This window comes from Orcinus orca, chromosome 5 (assembly GCF_937001465.1).
Source record: "Orcinus orca chromosome 5, mOrcOrc1.1, whole genome shotgun sequence".
NCBI classification, from domain to species: domain Eukaryota; kingdom Metazoa; phylum Chordata; class Mammalia; order Artiodactyla; family Delphinidae; genus Orcinus; species Orcinus orca.
In genome coordinates this window covers 35,217,098-35,237,258 of record NC_064563.1, presented here as the reverse complement: position 1 = coordinate 35,237,258, position 20,161 = coordinate 35,217,098, and the positions used below count along the sequence as shown (strand labels likewise).

Sequence of the window (20,161 nt, the reverse complement as noted above, 5' to 3'; positions counted from 1 at the left end):
CCTTGCACAGTTATTGTGACAGTATGCGCCCTTGCATTCAGTCCTTAACCTTTTGTGCCAGAGAGGAGAGACGATTTCCATAGTGAAGGTGACAGTGGATGTTGAAGGAGGCATTTGGACAGTGCAGTGTTGTAGCAATTTTTATGATACAAATGAAGAGTTGCTTTGAAATAATGGCCATGATCCAGGCTGTGTCCCTAACCAGCTGGGTTCCTGGACAAGTCAGTTCACTCCTTCCGTTGCCCCCTCTGTGAAATGAGAGGATTGAACTAAGTAAGTTACCTCTAGTGCCCTTCTCACTGTGAGAGCTAAATGTCATCCTCCAGGTGAAAGCCCTCTGCACCCAGGATGGCAGTATCCATTCATTGTACCAAAGTTTTAAAGCCTAAAGAAGAAAGGGCTGGGAGGTAATTTGCCCTAACAGGCCTCCTAGAGAGAAGAATAACTTCAGGGGATGCTGGCAACTAAAAAGAGCCGCAGCAAGGGCAAACATGTTTACTTCCACTGTTAGTCTTGCAGGAAGCACTCCTGTCATATACTTCCCAGCTGGGAGGATTTTAGCCCCTGAAATGCTCGTGGTGGGAAAGTCAGGGGAATTTCTTTCCCTGAGTATTTTAAAAACCAGGATGCATTAAGCCCTCTGCCTCTAGAGGCTGCAGAAGATCTCCTGGAGGCCAAGCTGCTCCTCTCCCACCCCCGGCCTGTCCCTGGGGTCCGTCAGATCCTCTCTGAAAGCTTTGCGCTGCCCCTGACGCTACTGCCAGAAGGCGGCAGTGTCCTTGGTCTTGGGCCTTGGATTGTATGGGACACATCTGTGCTCCACCCCAGAAATCCTCTGGGCTCTTAATTTTAACTCCAGCAGCCTCCAGCCAGGCACAGGTGTGAGCTGACAGCCCCCACCCGGGGCGTCTCTGACTCGGCCACTTGGGCCTCGAGGAGGAGGCAGGAGGTGGGGTGGAGCAGTGCTGGGCCGTGGGAAGGAGAGCTGCTGGTGAGAGGCGCTCCTCTCACAGTTTGACATGCGTCTGCTCAGCTCCTCAGAGACCCCCAGTGGATCTGAGTTGCACGCTGATCAGCTAACTGCCCTGGGATTGACTTTCCCTGTTTCACTCATCTCATTCCCCCACCGCTGTCCACTACGGTCACTTCCCAAAATAAACCACCTGCACGCGAGCCCCAGTGTCCGCCTCTCCTTTTTCAGGAATCGCTAAGGTATGACAGGTATATCAGTCTGGTCAGTCTGCCATACAAGGTCCCACAGGCTGCGGGGCTTAAACAACAAACAGAAAGTTTTCTCCTTCCAGTTCTGGAGACTGGAAGCCCAAGATCCAGGTGCCAGCAGGGTTGGAGTCCCCTGATGCCTCTCTTCTTGGGTTGCAGGTGGCCAACCTTTCATGTGTCCTGCCTGTGTACAGGCATTCCTGGCACCTCTGTGCCCTGAGCTCCTTTTCTTATAAGGATACCAGTCAGATTGGGTTAAGACCTACTCCGACGGCTTCATTTTGCCTTCATCAGCTCTTCAAAGGCCCTGTCTAACGTACAGTCCCATTCTGAGGTGCTAGGGTCAGGGCTTCAACATACGGATTTGAGGGGGATGTGTTCAACACTTATAGTTAACCAGGGTGCTTGTGAGCCAAACAGAGGCTTATAAGAGAATGTCCCTTAAAACCTCAGTAGTTACGACCACCAGCTCTAGGACTAGATTGTCCCTGTGGTGCTAAAATGCCAGGAAGGAGCTGGAATAACCCTGAACCGGTCAGAGCACAAGCACGTTGTTCCTTCTGTGGCTGCGACGTTCCGTCCTCTTCTCCTGCCTCACTGCTGGTGGGCGACCAGGAACGCCTGGGTGTTATATACCCCTTCTGCTACTGAGGAGCTTTGAACACGTTACTTAATCTCCCTCAGCCTCAACTTCCTGCCCCATCAAGTTGTTGTGAGGGTTAAATCGAGAGGGAAAGACGGGGCCAGAGCTGGTGCTCAGCGTTAAACAGATTTTAGGTTTGACCCGGAGAAGGAGAAAACACTGTTGGTGTGTGGGCTAGACTATGAATGAAAGTTTAGAGAAACTAGGTCGCTTAGGGCAAAGTGTTGGTCCTGGAGATGTGGGTGCTGCCGTCTCTGCTCAGTCTGCAGTCCCTCAGCCTCCCCCACCCACTAAGTTAGACATGCAGGGTGAGGGGACACTGGTCCACCCCACCCTCCCCTAGTTGGAGGAGGCCTCAGTGGTGATCCTTGTTTCAAAGGAGTGTCAGGAGGTTTCCTCCTCCTCTCTGCTTCCAGAAACTCACCAGGGCCCCAGATGTCTCCTGTCAGCTTTGCTGACCACCCCAGGCTCCCAGGAATCACTGCCAGGGCCCCTGTTTTGACCATTCATCCTGCTGGAATCTGGTGGGGGAGGGAGGCGCCAAGAGAGTTACCAGGCAGAGGCCCATCTCTACCACTGTCTGGGTGGCTAGCAGGGCTGAAGGAAGGGCATGCGAGTGACCAAGCAGGGGGCTCATATGAACAGGGCGAGAGCTCAGGACAGAATCAGGCCTTAGAGGTTTGTCAGGCGCTCCTCGGCAATACGGAGCAGCTCTTCCCAGTCTGTGTGTTGTACGGGGTGGTCAGTCTTCCCGTCTATAATCTGGATAGATCCTATGTCTCACATTGATATGAGGTGTTATTTTTAAAGATAGGCATATGCTGTTGTGATTAATAAAATCCATGCATATTTAGAAGAGTTTTTAAATGTATAGGTTTTTGTCCTTGTGCATTTTTTCTCAGTGAACTAAAAGCATACACACTCACCATCACGCAAAGTCCATGATTTCCTTCTAATGCTCAGAAGGGCTCCTCCTCCTCTAAAAGGCTGGGCACCACCAGTGGTTTTCCACAGAGTTCAGCCTCGTGAGCACATAGGACAAGCAGTTAACATGACAGCAACCATACAACCAGCTGGCATTCATGGAATGCACTTCTCCTGCAGGCTCTGTGCTAAGTGCTTAATAGGCACCAGATCTGTTTACCCTCTGAACCCCTGTCCCCTCCTGCCTATCAGTCTCTGATGGCACTGAGACGTCTCTGCCTTGTTTTAGGATTGTTTGTGGATTTGTACGAGCTCACCCAGGGCCAGAGACTGCCATGTTCATTCTTGTGTCTCCAGGGTCAAGGAGGGGCTAGACCCTCCTTAATCGTTTGGTGGGTGGGCCTGAATGAACAGAGGTCTGTCGTTTGTGCCTTTGTCTAGTTCATAAGTGGAAGAGTCAGAAGAGGTGTGGCAGCTGGTCTGCTCTGCCCACCCAAGCCCTGCTCAGTGGCTCAAGGCAGCCCACACAGAGCTGCTGGTGTCCTTGTGGCTGCACTGGCCTTGACTGCTCCCTGGTGCAGAGGGCCAGCAGGCACTCAGAGGCCACAAGGCTTCTTCCATGCCCCTACCCCCAGCCTGTTGTGAGCAGCTGCCCTTGGGCGGAGGGCCATGGCATTTCAGAGCTGTTTGGGAAAGGATGGGCCTGGCTGGTTTAGCCAGCTCTGCTTCCCCTGTGGCTGGGTTCTCTCTGGGACAGGTGCTGGGCGGCACCCACCTGCTGAAGCTTCCCCACGTCCCCATGGTCCTGTGTCTGATGGGTGTGGACCTCAGGGATACTCCCGATGTTTCCCTTGAGTTCCCAGGCATTTCAGTTTCGTGGGTAAGGAAGGCCCAGGGCCAATCTGCTCCTGGGCATTTCACCTCTCTGCTCTCTGTCTCCCTCGCAAGGCTTCCTCCTGACCTTGGCACTGACTGAAGCACTGGTATTTGCTGCCCAGGAACCATCTCCCAGGGAATCTCTTCAAGTCTTCCCCTCAGGCACCACCCCAGACACCATGGTGACAGCACCCCTCAGTTCTACCAGACACTCCTCCGTGGTGGCTGCCCCCTCTTCCATGGTGGCACTGACCCCTCATCCCGACAGACCCTCCTCACAGGCTGCAGCTTCCATGGCAACGACAACACCCCATCCAAGCAGTCACCCTCCTAAAAACGCCATCTCCACCATCATGGCGACGGCAACCACCCCCCATTCTGAAGGCCCCCTGTCCACAGGGCCACTTCCTGCTGCCGTGGCAACCACGTCCTCCCATTCAGAGGGCCGCCCCCCGGGCCAGGCTGTGCCCACCATCCTGCTGACAAAGCCAAGGGATGCTACCAGCCGTCCCCTCACAGCCCCCTCCCAGGCTACCCCACGCAGGCCCCCCAGGCCCCCTGGCTCCTCCCGAAAGGGAGCCAGCAGTTCATCACACCCTGTCCTGCCTGCACCCAGCGGTCACTCCAGAAGGAAGGAAGGCCAGCGGGGACGAAATCAGAGCTCCACGCATCTGGGGCAGAAGCGGCCCCTGGGGAAGATCTTTCAGATTTACAAAGGCAACTTCACAGGGTCTGTGGAGCCTGACCCCTCCACCGTCACCCCCAGGAACCCGCTCTGGGGTTACTCCTTGTCTCCACAGTCCCAGATAGTGGCCGCAACCTCAGCGCCCAGCAGGACCTCGTGGGTACGACCCAACACAACCCCGGTGTCTGCAGAGGACAAGCCCGGCCTTAACAGAGCAGACCAGGGGGGTGGTCCCACCTTCACCAGCCAAGGAGGGGAGCCGGCCACCACAGCAGCCTCAGGCACCCCCGCCAGTCCACATCCTGCCCCAGTGCCTTCTCAGCACCCCCGCGGTGACCCACAGGATGGCCCCAGCCACAGTGACTCCTGGCTTACTGTCACCCCTGGCACCAGCAGACCTCCATCTGCCAGCTCTGGGGTCTTCACGGCCACCATGGGGCCCATTCAGGCTGCCTTCGATGCCAGTGTCTCAGCCCCTTCCGAGGGGCTTCCTCAGGGAACATCCTCAGCCCCGCAGGCCCCGGCCCACCCCCCCGGGGTTTCAGAAAGCACTGTTTCCCTAGCCAAGGAGGAAGCTGCGGCCACCCCTACGCCCACCATGACTGGCAGTGTGCCCAGTCCTCTCTCCACAGTGGTGTCCACAGCCACAGGAAACTTCCTCAACCGTCTGGTCCCTGCTGGGACCTGGAAGCCTGGAACAGCAGGGAACATCTCCCATGTGGCCGAAGGGGACAAACCCCAGCACAGAGCCACCATCTGCCTGAGCAAGATGGACATCGCCTGGGTGATCCTGGCCATCAGCGTGCCCATCTCCTCCTGCTGTAAGTGCCTCACCCTCTCCCTTCTCCCCCCACCCACCCACCCTAGAATCCCTTTGCCCCACACGTGGGCAGCCCCCACCAAGTGGGCTGCAAACTTCCCAGAATCCTGGGAAAGGAGGTAGTAGAACAAGAATCATGGATTATCTCACCCCTGGTCCTTGGCCGGTCAGGCCATGGCTCACATGCCCACTGATGGTAAATGCACAACTCCCAGGAGCTGTGGAGTCCAATCCGACTCTGCATGTGCAGAAAGAAACACCAAGCTGGGGAGGGGACATGGTTCCCCCAGGACCCCAGAGTTACTGAGCGGCAGGGCTGGGATGTGAGCTCCGAGCACCTGTCTTCCAGCCGAGGGCTCTTGTCGTGACACCACCCTGCCTGCTCTCTCCTGTAGCAACATGGCACCAATACACCGCAGGTTGAAAACTGGTGCTTCCAAACTTACAGGCTCTGAGTAGCAGAGCCCTCGCCTTCCTCCCCACCTCCCTTCCATCGCCCTTCCTGCTGTTCTTCTCCTCTCTCACCTCTTTTCCTCCCCCTCCTCTGTCTTCCCCTGAGAAAGAAGAAAAAATGAAGCTTTGATCTTGCAGGAGTTCTTGTAGCTAAATTGAGGCTTGAGAGTTACATGTGAATTTAGCAGTCCCTCCCCTGTGTTTGGTTTGTTCATGGGTGGTGTGAGCTGATGCTTTGTGGACCTTGTCGTTGTCTTTTGCTCTCACTGGTATGTGGGGAAGGGCTCCCCCAGGCCACCAGCACCTCTTTGCTGCTGCCCATCACTCCTTTAATGAAGAGTCGAGGGTATTCCCCACTGACGGCTCCATAAAGAACCTGATGCAATCACTCAGGACCCAGGGCTTCCTTTACGTCTTCCCCGAGTATTTGATCCTCAGTTCTTAGCATTCCTCTGATGGCCCCACAGGAATCCTCACTGTATCCGCCACTCCCCAACCCCCACGGCCATCATCCAGACACCCCTCAGCCCTTCCAGGGGTGAGAAACCCCCTGTGCTCCCCACTCATCAGCCCCTTCTCCTGTGACCCCTTGGGTTGTTTCCAGCTCTCCTGGGGGCCTGAAATTCACCTCTTTGTAATTCCCACTCTTTGGTCCTAACCTGTGCCCTCTGAAACCATACATAAAACAAGTCCATCCACCAAACCCTGAGATACGTGAAATGGCTCTCAAGGGCAGGTTTTCCTTTTCCAAGCTGCTTATCCCTGTTCCTTCCAGTCTCTTCATAGGGCCGCCTGGCCCTGGCCCTGGTCCTGCCCCAATCTGCCCCTCTGATAGCCTCCAGTTTACGCCCGCTTCCCCAGAGGGAGCACAGCGTTGCACACGCCCTGCTGTGACAAAGGAGAGCAGGTGGCAGTTGCTCTCTTCTGGACACTTTGGTCACATCCGGGCATCCTGTCCTGCGTCAGCTCCGTTGATTGTAATGCTTCGCGTCACACCATGGGCTCAGCCCAATCTCAAGGGGAACGAAGCCCCAGAAGCTTTCCACAGAGGAGGCTGTTAAGCCAGGTCTCCCAGCCTTTCCTGTTGTGGGTCGATCAAACGTCAGCACAGGAGGTGTGTGCCTTTACCATTAAGCTGATGTCTGCTTGGCACTGTACTCTGGCAAGATCCTCTTTAATCTGGAGTCTGGACTCTTTCCAGGAGCCACATCTCTCCCAGCTCCCTGTCTCCTTCTAGTTGATAAGCAAAACAAACTTTCCATGTCAGGGGTAGGCAGCCTACATCTGCTCAAGGCCCCAGTGCAGGAAAAGTGAAAATGTTTGCAGGTTGCATATTTCATTCTTTCATTAAGCAGCTGTATTGTCACTCATGGAAGCACAGAGGTATTCATAAAACTGTAATTGCCCATGTCTAAAACAGAAGAATGATAATGAGAAAATGTAGCGCTGTTAGCCAATAAATTATTAATAATGGTCATATTTGAGAAGTAATCACATTAGAGACAGCTTTCTAATTTTCCATTCTTTCCATGTGTCTAGAGGCTCTAGTTTACAAAGGGAGTTCCCATTATTTTGAATCATTCATCCTTAAAACAGACTAGCCAAAGGAATAAAACAAAACAGAAAAAGCAAACATACCATACAGGTGGGGAGTAAATCATCAAGTGAAGTGACTTGCCCAGGGTCCCAGTCACACATGAGTCAGCCCAGATCTGGTGGTGGAATCCGTTTGACTCAGCACAGCATTTCCTGAGCGCCCGCTGTGTGCCAAGCACCGTTCCAGCACTAGGGACCTGGAGGTGGCTGCTGTGGCTCCCCACACCCCCGGCTGCCAGAGCCCTCTCCCCACCTGCACCCCCACGGGCCACACCCACCTGCGTTTGCAGCTCTAAAAAGACTTCTCCAGCCCTTTTGCTATGTCTGAGGTTGAGATTAGATCAGGTTTTACTGCAAAGTGGAAAACCCATGGGCTGCCTAAACCATGCATAGTAACATCAGCCAAGACAGGAGCAAGGACGCAGCCTGGAACTGCACCATGAGAATGCTTCTGGCCCTGACAGGAGCCTTCAGCTGCGGGGATAGAGCATATTACTTCATAAAGGAAGATTGCCCCTAGGAACTGCAGCCCCCGCTTCCTTTGGTGTCTGTCTTGCATTTCCACCATCCTCAGGCCACAAGGTTCCAGCCTAGCTGCCTCCACAGACAGCTCCCTGTCCTGTGGGACCATCATTGACCCTGTGAAGGTGCTGATGAGAGGGGCATTGAGAAAGGAGACATTTGTCCAGCTTGAGAACGCTGTGCTCTTTGGAAGCACAGATGAGTAACTAGCCAGGCTGCTTTCATAGCCTGGCGCCGCTCGAGTCATCAGGCAAGCAGACGTCTTCCAGGGCTAAGGGCCCTTGTATTTCAGACCTTCCCAGAAGCTACATTTATCCTAAAGCAAACTCTCCAGCCCTCAAAGAAGGGTCTCCTCCTTTGCTAGTTTTGCCAGATATTTCAGGCGATCTGTACTGGTAGCACAGTGCATGCATAGATTTCCTCATCTGGCTTTTCAGAGTAGCCCTGGCCCTGGTCCTGCTTTTCTGCATTCAGCAGAAGCCAGGCTTCAGAGGCCGGGGCTGCCAGGCAGGCTGGCAAGTCCCCAGTTTCTGGTGGAAGCAGAGGGTGATCACAGCAAGCCTCAGGCCTGCCCAAGAAGGGGTGTCACCCCTTCCACCTGTCCTTCCAGATCGTGACCCCCGCACAGCGGCTGGATGTATACTGTGCCAGGTCTGAGAAATGCTTTGTCTCCTGAGCCACGCTGGAGACAGCCACACACAGTTTCAGATGTGCTGAGAACCGAAATTGATTGGATCCAGGCCACATTTGGCTGGGTCCCGGGAGCCATGTGGCTCCTGAGCTGGTCTCTGCTGCCACCATCAGGACACACAGCCCACCACCTCCTACTGGAAGCCTCGGCCTGGCACTGAAGGGGTCCCTGCTCTCAGCTGTCAGTGCTCTGGGTTTTCATCAGGAGGTCAGTTGTGTGGCTCTACCAGGTTCCCTGGCCTGTCCTGCACATGCCACATCCATTCTTGAGAATGTCGTCATCCAGCCTCCTTGAAAGAGATGGGGGTTATATGGGGTGAAAGCAGGAAGCGAGGCCAGCTACGCATGTTGTTCGTCATCAGTCCAAGTTGAGCTGTCCAAAGCAGAGTAGCGCCTCTCGCTGACCCTGGACCTGTGAGCGTCCACGTGCACCTTGCCCAGAGCAGGTTGGCTTCCTTCCAGATGCACAGTAAATGCCATTGGACCATCAGCACAGTACTCAGAGATAACACATCCTTGTGCCCATATGGCTCTTGGCTATATTACCAGTTGTTCTGTGAATGTTACTGAAAGCTGAATGTATCTGTGTACCTTTTACTCACAGACCCCAATGACTTTGTAGTTATTATATTAAAAAACCTGGGTCCGAAGTGCTTTTCCAGTAAAAAGAATAGAAGAGACTAGAACAGGAAGGAAGTTTGACAAGGAGGTTGTCTCCTTGGGGCTTATGAGCCAATTGAAGGAAGTGGGGAAGCCTTTGGACAAGGCAGGCTTGTCTGGGGGTGTCCCCGAGGTTGGACCAGAGTGCCGTGGCCGCACTCTCACAGCTGTTCCCTGTGCTTCCTGACCAGCGTCCCCTGCAGGAACCTCCTGGAGCTTCCTCAGGCACATCCCTACCCACCAGGCCGGGAAGTCAATGAGCCCCCAAAACTGCTTTCCCCAGGCCCATGGCCTCTGTCCAGCCTGGTCTCCTTCTACATCCTGAGGCCTCCCCTGGCCTCCTCCCCAACCTCCAAAGCGGGGAAATGACTGTCCACAGCTGGGCTGGCACCGCTGGACTAATCCCCCTTGAGGGTCTCTGGTTTCTCATCTCCCTAATGAGGGGCCAAACTGAGATGTCAGAGCTCCCTGCCCTCTCTCACTTTCCTAACTTTAAACCCATGTGAATCACTTGAGAGGGAGCCTGGTGTGATAGGAAGCCTCGGCTTGGGAATCAGACACACCTGGACGTAACCCCAGCTCTCCAACTCGTCACCTATGGGACTTGGACAGGTTAAGCCTTGGGCCAGTGTTTTCTCACCTGTGCAAATAGGACTAGCGTCCGCTGTGTTAATTCAGGGCCTTCAGGAGGCAGATACCAAAACAGAATTAGGCCTGCAAGAGATTTACTGGGGAAACACCTGTGCAGTCTTAAGGAAGGGGCTGGAGGAGGCAGGGAGAGCCTCAGACCGCAGTGCAGGTATGGCACCTGAGGAAGGAGAAGGGGCCAGAGGGATGGGAAGGAAGAGGCTCCCCAGCAGTGTAGTGCAGTCCTAAGGAAGTTTCTGCCAGGTGAGGGTAGTCCTCAGGCTGTTAGGGGAGTCTCCTGTCCTGCAGGAACAGGCCTGCATAGTCAGCCACGGCTGGGAGCAGCCCGGGAAGCGTGGCCTCGGCACACACGTGGTGGTGAGTCCAGGGGCCGGTGGCCGGAGCGGTCCCTCGGCTGTGCCCCTGCAGCAAGAAAGCTGAGCAGGCACTCCCAGGGCTGCAGCAGCCTCCCCAAAGGCTTGCTACGTACAGCAGAGCAGATACATCTGAGGTCCTATCACAGCATCTGCCACGGAGAGGTGCCGGATGAGGGCAGTGGCCAGAAAGTGATCATATTCATCTTGTTGTCAGGATTTGCCACGCATTCTCCAGCAGGCCATGGAGAGCACTTTCATCAGGTATTTGAAAAGCAACCTCAGGGTCCTGTACGCTCTCATTTCCATTTCCCATCGCACAACAGGTCCCATCCCTAAAATGAGGCCCCTCCCAGAAACGTCAACACAGTACCTGGGCTCCATCTTCACATCAGCAACCCTCCTCCTTCCCGTCATGCATCTGACAAGCTACAGCTGATTCCCCACTGACATGCCTGGGAAGCCGAGAGAGCTTGCTTCACCCTCACTCCAGTTTCAAAACTGTAGGAAATAGGGATCTCACTGACCTCCTTGAGAGTCTTGACAGCTGCTCCCTTTGGAGAAGCAGAGCAGTTGAAGCTTTCAGTGGCATGGGAGAGGGGTGGCTCACGCCCTGTGTGTGCACGGAGCTGTGCGGTTTACGCAGTGCTTCCACCTGCCTCAGGCACGCCCCATCCAGTGCTCAGGATGAGCTAGGACAATGACCATCAACGTCAGCGTGGCAGAGACCTGGGTTCAAGCTCCAGTAATTAGCTGGGTAACCAGGATCAATTCTGTGAACCTCCGTGAACTGCAGTTGCCTCTTCTGTGAATGGGAAGAGTGCCAGCACCTTCCTCAGGCAGCTATCTTGTGGGTTAAATCAGACTGTAGAGCACCTGGGAATAGAGTAGAGATTCCATAAGTCTGATTGTACTTTTCTTTCTGGGATGAAAGTTCAGACCCCAAAATAATGAAAGCGCTAAGCCACAGTTGGAGGCCTGGCCTTGAACCACCCAACAGTCGTGCAGTGCAGTTTTTCTTTCAGGATATCTCTTCAGGGATGATGCTGAGAGAACAAGAAGGAAACTCTTATTAATTAAGCACCAGGCAGGGCGCTCAGCATTTTGCATTCATGATCTCTAACTCTCCTTACATCCTGGTGGAGTCCATAGTGATCAGCGTGATGAAGTGACACCTAGTGTAACTCACAGCAGAGTCAGACTTGAACCCAGGTCTTTTGGACTCCAAGCCCGTGCTCTCCCTGCAGCTGGGCTGGCTTCTGGCATGTAAGCGAAATGGTGTTTGAGAGGCACCAGGAACTCCCTGATAGACGTGTAATCAGACCGGGGGCACTAACAACATGGGAGGGGGAGAAAGCTAGGGACAGAACTCCCCATTCTGACCCCCAGCCCTTCCCGCTGGTCCTGCATCCTAAACAGGCCCAGGCCCCGGAGCAGGGGCAGTGTGGGCTCAAATGGCACTGGACTGGGGCTCAGAGGACCTGGATCCTACAACCTGCGCCCACCTGGGTTAGCAAGGGGGTTCATGAAGCCTAGCCCTCTCCCTGTGGCTTAGGTTTGCCCAGCTTGAATCCCCCTGGGCTGCTTCACCATGCCAGTCCTGGAGCAGGGTGAAAAGTAGTGACCCTGAAGAATAAAGACTCCAGAAAAGGGGAGAGGGGACCTGGGGCCTCGCCCCAGTCCCACCACTCGCTGTGACCTGTGGCAAGTCAGCTGGCTGCTTTGGACCAGTCTTCTCATCTGTAGAACAAGGAGGTGAGCCCTAATCTAGCAGATTTTCAGGCTGACTCTGCAGCCTCCCTCCTCACCCCTTCCTCCTTCAACCAGCTGAAGAAAGGGCTCTTTGGAAGGAAGGGAGGAAACCCACAAAGCTTGAAGGAATCTCTGCCAGCCGGTCTAAAATTTCTTTTTGCTCAAATATTCAGAAATCGCCTTTCTATTTTTAAAACTTTTTGTGGGGACCTGGAAAAATGGTAACCAAAGTAGAAGTCTTTTTGATCAAAGCAGATTGGCTAGAATGGAAATTTGCCCAATCTCTTGACTTTGCCTGGAAGCCTTTTCAGGTTGAGATACCAGCAAGGCCAACAGCAGGGAAGAGCTACAGAATTCCCCAGTCAGCCCGCAGGGCTCTCGGTTCTGGGCCCTGAGGTCTCAGCCTGTGTGGATGCCAGCTTTTGCATCTTCCCCACACCCTGGCGTGCACAGGCCCCCAAAGCCAGCCAAGCCTTCAGGCTGCGGTAGACAGAGATAGCCTCCACTGCCCCCCGATGGCCATTGCCACCACAGTACCAGCCTTTGTGGGCCGCTCAGCATGCCCCCCCCCCCACTCCCCAGTGCCGATGATGGGCACCGCCAGGTTGTTGGATACAGCCCTGCCCAGCCCTGGCCGAGAGTTTCACCCACCCTGTGGGCTCTGGTGATGGGAGCCTGGGCAGGAGGTGCCCAGTCTTCATTTACCAGCTTCTCCCCAAGAAGGTTCCTGTCATCCTGGTCATTGCATCAGCTGTTCCCCTCTGTGACCCTGGACAGGCCACCCCACCCTCCAACCTCGGAAGCCTTCCCTGTCAGCATGTCCAAGCCACTCTGTTCATACCTGGTTCATCAGCAACATCCAAACGTGCTGCTTCCTCCCGGGGCCCCCGAGTCTCCGAGACTGAACAGACAGTGTGGCACATCGAGCTGTGTGGAGGCCGCATGAGGCCCGCCTGTGCAGTGCGGACTCCACATCAGCGTTTGGCTTGTCTTTGTGAGGCAGAATCGTAGATGGTTGAGAGCATGGACTTGGGAGTCCAGATGTCTGGGTTTGCTCTTGGGCAAGTCACTTCACCTCTCTGAGTCTCCGTTTTCCTTTCTGTAAAATGGGGACCTCATGGAGTTACGTAGAGGATTAAATGAATTAATGTTTCTAAAGTGCTTGGAGCCACCTGGCACATAAATGCTATAAGACTGTTAGCAGCTATTTGTTTTTGACGATGATGATGAGGCCAGAGCAGCTGTTTTATCAGGGTCCAAGACCTCTGCCCAGAGATTTGCTCTGTGAACCTCTGCCCTCTGTGGAAGTCAAGGCTCGTTTTGTAAAATTCCCTGGGCTCTTCCCGTCTCTCTGCCATGCTCTTGCTCTGACTGAGAACACTCCTTATCAGTCCCACGGTGCAACGTGGTGCACGCATGCCATTCCCTGCAGCCAAGCTCTGGGAGCCCTCCCAGCGAGAGAGCAAGGCCTTTCCTTGGAGCAAACTCACTGGGTGGCACTGCAGCATGCACAAGTATCCAAAATTGCATCCACGCCTCTTGCCCCTGAGCCTATGGAGGCAGCCTCTGAGCATCGCTCTGGCCTCACCTCCCACCTCACTCTCCCACACCCACCCCACTCCAGCCATGAGACTCTTTCCTCACACACAGGCAGCTTGTCCCCACCTCAGGCCCTTTGCACGTGCTGTTCCCTCCACCTGGGACACACTGCCCCTGTTCCACCCATGGCCAGCTTCTTCCCCAATTCCAGTCTCAGCTGTAAGGTCACTGCTCAGGCAAGCCTTTCATGATGGAGCCTCTCCCCCAGCTACCCCCTGCTGTCTCTCTCACTTTGCCACGTTTTCTTTTCTTTGAACAGTTCTCTTGTATATTGTCTGACCCCCGTGCACCCCTCCATCCACATGCTAGGCGGGAAGCTTATGAAAGCAGGGCAGTCTTGTCTTTCTCTTCTCTCCCCCTCTCCCCAGCACCCTGCACAAAGCAGGTGCTCAGCGTTTATAGATATTTGTCGAGCAGATGAACAAACGAATCAACGAGCAGGGCAAGTGGCTGGATGTGTAACCGTCATGGCCTGCCTGGCCCTGCTTGCCACCCTCCCGCTCTCTAACACGGACTCTCTCAACAGCCGTCTTGCTGACCGTGTGCTGCCTGCGGAAGAAGAAGAAGCCGGCCAACCCCGAGAACAGCCTGAGCTACTGGAACAATGCCATCACCATGGACTACTTCAGCAAGCACGCCGTGGAGCTTCCCAGGGAGATCCAGTCCCTTGAAACCTCTGAGGTAACGAGCCCCAAACCAGGGGCTGCCCCGGGGAGGGCTGCCGCTGTGGGAAGAGCACAGGCTCCAAAGAGAGCAGAGAAGCTGCCTGCCTGTTAGTGGCTCACTCCTCCGAGCAGCGTGGCCCCAGAGGCTGTGAGCCCGCCCAGCCCTGCCAAGTGGGCATCTGCATTAGCGAGAATCCCTGGGGGCCTTCTGCTCACGTTGAAGTTTGAGAAGAATGGTTCTTGGGACTTGGGGTTTCTGGGAACAAGTCAACGACTGTTCACTGAGGATCGTTTGGGGGCAGGCACTCTCTGGGGACTGTGAAGGTGAAAGCTTGCTCTCAAGGGGCCCAGGATCCAAGATTTTGGGTGAGGTACAAACCCCGACATCATTCAAAGCAAACTAGGGGGGCTACAGGGAGAGGTACAGAGCTGTGGAACCCAGTGGAGGAAAGCTTCACAGTGCAGGTGCTGGAAGGGTGAGTATTTGCCTGAATCCCCCGGCCGGCCAGTGAGAGAGCTGCACTTTGACCCAGGTCTCTCTGACTGAAGACCTCTTTCCACTCCCACCGGAAGACAGGGCAGAGGCCAGGGTGCGGCTGGAAAGGTAGATGGATTAGGCACGGCCTTGGGTGGGGTTGAATGGAGTTTGTGCTTTCGTCTTGGGCAGCGGAGGGTCATTGAAAGTTTTGCGCTTTTTGTGAACTAGTTGTAGAAAGATTGTGCTGATGGTCTAGTAAGGGCACATTGTCAGTGAAGGTATAAGGAGGAAAGGAAGGGTAGTTTAGTGGATGGATGAATGGACGAGAGGACAGACAGACACACAAAAAATAAGTAGGTCACCTGGGATACAGTTGAGATGGCCCTGGAGAAGGATGGCAGACGTCTGAGTAAAGGCAGGGGTAGCTGAGAGCTTCTGGAGGAACCGTCCCCTCTCATCCCTCCAGCAGCCAGATGAGCATTTATAAACAGGCATGTGATCACATCACACCTGTGCTCAGAACCCTTCAGTAGCTTCCCATTGCTGGTAAGTTGAAGTTCAAAGTCTGTTCAGGGCCTGCCAGGTGGACCAGTCCCCGCCCAACTATCCAGCCTCATGTTACGCCCTCTCCCTCTTGTTTGCTAAGCTCTGGCCACATTGCATTTCTTTTCATTCCCTTACGGCACCAAGTTCCATCCCACTCCAGGGCTGTGCATGAGCTGTTCCCTCTCCTGGCATGTCTTCTGTCCCTCCCTGGCACCCCCTTCACTGTTCACCTCAGTGACTCCTACCCACCACTCAGGGCCCAGTCCAACCGTCACTTCCTCAGAGAGGCCTTCCCTGTCTCCAGGCTGGGTTCACTCTCCTGTCATATGGTCTCAGCTCCTGTGCTTTTCCATCGTGGCACTTATCAGGGTTGTCATTGTGCAGCTACTGGTCTGACATTATAGGTAGAATGTCCTTCCCCCACTGGAATAACCAGTTATCCCCACATTGCTGATGCCAAGGGTCATTCTGGGCACTCATTCTACTCTGTCTACCAGCAGCATCGGCACAGTCGGTCGTTTCCTCCTCAAAGTGTTTCTCCGCTGGCATCTGGGCCCCATCCCGTCCTGCTCTCCCCACCCACCCGCAGCTCCTTCTCAGTCTCCGTCGTTGGCCCCTGTCTTGCCCCGACCTCCAGTCACGGGAGGGCACACGCTCAGTGCTCCCACACTGCTTCTCTTCTCTTTCCTCTCAGCTCCATGCCTTTAAATCCCATTCCTCACTGTGACTACCAAGTTCTGCCCTAGCCTGGCCGTCTCCCCTGAGCTCCAGACCCGTGTGCCCAGCTACAGGCATCTCCCAGCCAACAGCCCGAGACTGAACTCTCGGCTTCTCCCTCCTGCCCCGACGCCCAGAAGGCCCCCTGCTGTTTCTCATTATTAGATGGCACCGCGGCCGCCTTCTCCTCTCGCACATCCCACCTCGCGTCTGTCTGCGGCCCTGCTGGTTCTTCCTCCACGTGAGCAGGGCTCACCACTTGCATTGCGACCCCTCGTCCAGGCTGCCATCATCCCTCAAATCGTGGATTGCTGCCATCACTCTGCAAACAGCTCTCTCCCCGCTACTGGCTACCCACCACGGTCTGTCCTAAACAGAGCAGCCAGATGATCTTTCCAAGGCAGGACCTCCCGTCAGCCACGGCTCCCACGCTTCACAGGGGCCCTGTTCACACTTTGGACAGAATCCAGATTCCTCTTAGTAGGCGTTTCTCGGGCTGGCCCTGCCCCACCTCCTCCCCCTCTGCCAGAGAGCACATGCCCCAGCCCAAGAGTGAGCTCGTCCTGGCACCTGAAATGCTCTTCTCCTGACTGCCTCCACCCCTCACTTCCTCCAGGCCTCTGCTGCAATGCCACCTCCTCAGGGAGGCCTTCCCTGACTGCTCTACACAGGTTAGAACCCCACCCTCCAACCCCTGGTGCTCTGTCCCCATCCCTGTTTTGAGCACTTCTCACTGCCTGGCATTGCACCCTTCTCTCTCTGTTGACTGGTGTGCATCCATCTCACCTACTATGACATAAGCTGCCTGAGGGCAGGAGGGTCGTTTGCTCTGTTCACTGCCCTATACCCAGCTCCACGAACAGTGCCCAGCACATGGTAGGTACTCTGTAAATGGTTGTCACATGAGTGAACTTTACTCACGATTTACCCATGACCCAGCCCAAAGCCTGACACACAGTGGACGCTCAGTAAGAAGCTTTAGCTGAAGGGCAAACAGGGACAGGCCTCACAACGGCATTGACCTTTAGTGTGGCCAGGGTGCAATTTGGTGGCAGAAGTGTTCCTGAGAACTGTTACAGTGAGTGAAAAAATAGGTAACTTGGACAGGGGGCTGGCCCACTTTGAGCGTGGGCCATGCACCCTGGATCCTAAACTCCTCATATGCTCTTTACAAATTGGTAAATGAAAACCAAAGCTAGAGGACGGTGCTGGTGAGTGTACTGTCACAAGTACCCTGCTTGCAGAGGCCGCAGTCAGGACCCCAGGGTCAGGAAGCTGCAGCGGCACCAGCGGCAGGAAGCTCTGCCGGCTTTAGAGTGGGTTTCTCACCCTCCCCTCCCAGCCAGCCCCCTCCCCTCGTTCTGCTGTATTCTCAGTAACAGCAGCTGTCCCCTCCCTGGGTACAGAGGCCCTGCCGCCCACCCACAGAGCGACCACAGTCACAGGACCATGAGCTCACTGCCGGGCTGCCAGTGTTGGAGGCTGCCAAGTGCTTTGCCTAAGCAAGTTTCCCCGGTGCCCTGCTCCCCTTCTGGGCTGATGAAAGCCACAAAACAGAATCTGGGCTGTATGGGCAGAGTTGTGACGCCCAGAGGCGCCTGGAAACTTTTCCATGCTTTCTCTTCTTTTTCCCTCCCCTCCTTCTGTTTTCTTCTTTCCTGCCTTAGTTATTTTCTACATAACTTTCTCTTTTCTACGCAGAGTAACTTCTCCCACGTGGTTCACCCTTGAATGCTTGCGTTGTGAGAACTGTAAAGCCACAAGCCAGATCTCAGGCTCCAAAATTCCCGTCCGCAGCTCAACCCCAAAGCCCAGTGGAGAAAGAGGATTTCTGTCCCCTCCCTGACATGCTGCCCTGTTCTTACTTAGACGGCTGGTCCCACATCCACCCTTTGGATGGGTGCACAGCTGATTCCAGACGGTGAAGGAAATTCTTGTCTTCTGAAAAGACATTTACAACAAATGACCTTTCTTCCTGTCTCTCCTTATTACCCATAAAGTAATACGTACTTGTCAAAAATAACATGTTTTGTTTAAAAATAAACTTCAGAGTATTAATCGTGGCTTCTTAAAACAAAGCCATTTCTAAGCTGGTCTGGCCTAAGCCGGTTACATCTAGGCCTGCTGCTGAGTCTTTGCCCTGAAATAGCCTGCAGGCTCTGAGGCTTCAGTTGTGTAGAATTGGAACAAACTATGGCTTTTTTCTCTACGTTAACACCTGGGTCTGAGTCTGAGAACAGCCATTTTGTGGCCCCCAAGTGCTTGCAGTCCTTGGTAGCTGCAGCCAAAGCCATTCAGATGACCCGAGCAGATTGTCTGTTTCTAGGCTTTTCCACTCCTCAGGCTGTGTAGGCGACTGAATTTTTCACTCACCACCTATTGTGCAGTCACACAGAGATTCAGATCCCTTCAGCTCAGCACATCTAGTGCTACAAGAAATGGGCCGAGAATTCTGACCAGGCTATGGGAGGATTCGGGAGGGTAGAATTAGCCTTGGAGGCTCTGACAGGTGGGTGGCAGGAGAAGAAGGAGGTGGGCAAGCACAGGGTACGTTCAGGAAAGAAAAGTGGCGAGGCCTCCCAGAGGTCTGTGAGAAAGAGGCAGGAAGGAGAGTCTGGGGCCCAAGTGGACCAGGTTTTGCCCACCAGGGCAGTGTGGAAAGCAATGCCACCTCTGGCAGCCTGAGGTGGAGGTGATTCAGGAAGCAGGAAGTCTTCTTTGGAAGCTGCTATAAAAGTCTGAAAAAAGAGCAGAAAGGGCTCTGTACCCCAGCATCAGCAGGGAGGATGGTGAAAAACGGTTGTGGTGGGGAGTGAAATAGGTGAAGGGGATTAAGAGGAACAAACCTCCAGTTATCTAATAAATAAGCCTCAGGGATGGAACGTACACCATGAGGAATATGGTCGATAATATTGTAATAACTTTGTACGAGGACACACGGTTATTAGACTTATCGTGGTGACCATTTCATAATGTGTGTAAATGTCAAATCACTATGTAGTACACCTGAAACTCACATAATATTGTTATGTTGACTATATTTCAATAACTTTTTTAATGTTTACCAAGCACGCCCAAGGGGAAGTAAACGTCCCCGTGGGTACGTTTCTTTAAGAATGGCCACCTGATAACCCCCACCCAGCTCATGCCATCTGCTCCCTCTGTCCCCCAGGACCAGCTCTCGGAGCCCCGCTCCCCAGCCAACGGTGACTACAGAGACACCGGGATGGTCCTCGTTAACCCCTTCTGCCAAGAAACTCTGTTTGTGGGAAACGATCAAGTGTCAGAAATCTAACTGCAGCAGCCCTCGCTTTGCCAGTCCCTACCTTTCGGCTCTAAATTATCAATATACAAATATATATTATAAATATAATCTTTGTGTAACCCTGACTTGATGAGAAACATTTTCAGCTTTTTTTTCCTAAGAATTGTCAATATCTTTTTTATAAGTGTGGTTTAAAAAAAAAAAAACTTGACAGAACAATCCGTGGCTTTATAAAATAAAGGTATTTATAAGCAAAGCAGTTGCATTGATTGCTTCTCTTCATAACTGTCCTTGAGCATGTAGGGGGTCCCAGCAGCCCCAGGCAGGTGAGGGGAGAGACCGACTTGTACAAGTTAATGTTAAAACGGCCAAGTGCACGGCCTCTGAGGCTTCTTAAAGCTCTGGTTCCTCTCGATTCAATGTGAGGGACCCATTTCCGCCCCCTCCTCCAGCGACGGAGCTGGGCCGCCACCTAGAGGGACACCGGCGGACAAGGAAGAGGGAGCACCTCATCCTCCCGGGTGCCCGGAGCCTCGCGACGGCACAGTTGGGATTCGGACGCAGGCAGGAGCTGGAGATCGCGGAGGCATCCTCAGGCCACGCCCCCTGACAGCCCACACAGGGAGCGTCCAGGCAGGACTGCTTTCCCGGGCGACAGAAGGCTCCCCTCCAAGCACATCCCTGCATCCTCCCACCAACCACAAATGCATTAGACAGCGTGCCTTTCTCTGGAGAGGGTTTGGATGCGGATCCCAGCCCCGGAGCTTCAGAACGCTTGCTCTTCTCCAAGGATCCAACGTTTTGGGGTTCACCTTCGTTTTCTCAAAAGACCATCACATCACACCGCTGAGGAACGTGTTTGTGGAAGAAACCTTGGTGTGTGGAGCTGTAATTTTCTAAACCTTCCTCCCAGGATCTTAAAATAACAAGATTGCCAAAGCAGATGGCTCGGGAGGAAGATGTCATTGTATTCTTGTTCAGCCCTGCAGGCCTGCCTGGGGGTCACGGGGACATCTCCCCTCACTGCTCTTTCCATCGGTGGTCACCT

At 54.1% G+C, this 20,161-nt stretch overlaps 1 protein-coding gene across 2 annotated transcripts in view; it reads left to right on the top strand.

Moving 5' to 3' along the window:
- Window positions 1-19,369, top strand: part of TMEM108 (transmembrane protein 108) — a 373,023-nt gene extending 353,654 nt beyond the window's left edge. For both annotated transcript variants that reach the window (XM_004278917.2, XM_012536432.3), the window contains exons 4-6: window positions 3,737-5,170; window positions 13,969-14,123; window positions 19,021-19,369. In XM_004278917.2, coding sequence (XP_004278965.1) covers window positions 3,737-5,170; window positions 13,969-14,123; window positions 19,021-19,143 — 1,712 coding nt within the window. In that variant the 3' untranslated portion in view covers window positions 19,144-19,369. The remainder of the gene's footprint in view (window positions 1-3,736; window positions 5,171-13,968; window positions 14,124-19,020) is intronic.
- The last annotated feature ends 792 nt before the right edge of the window (window positions 19,370-20,161 follow it).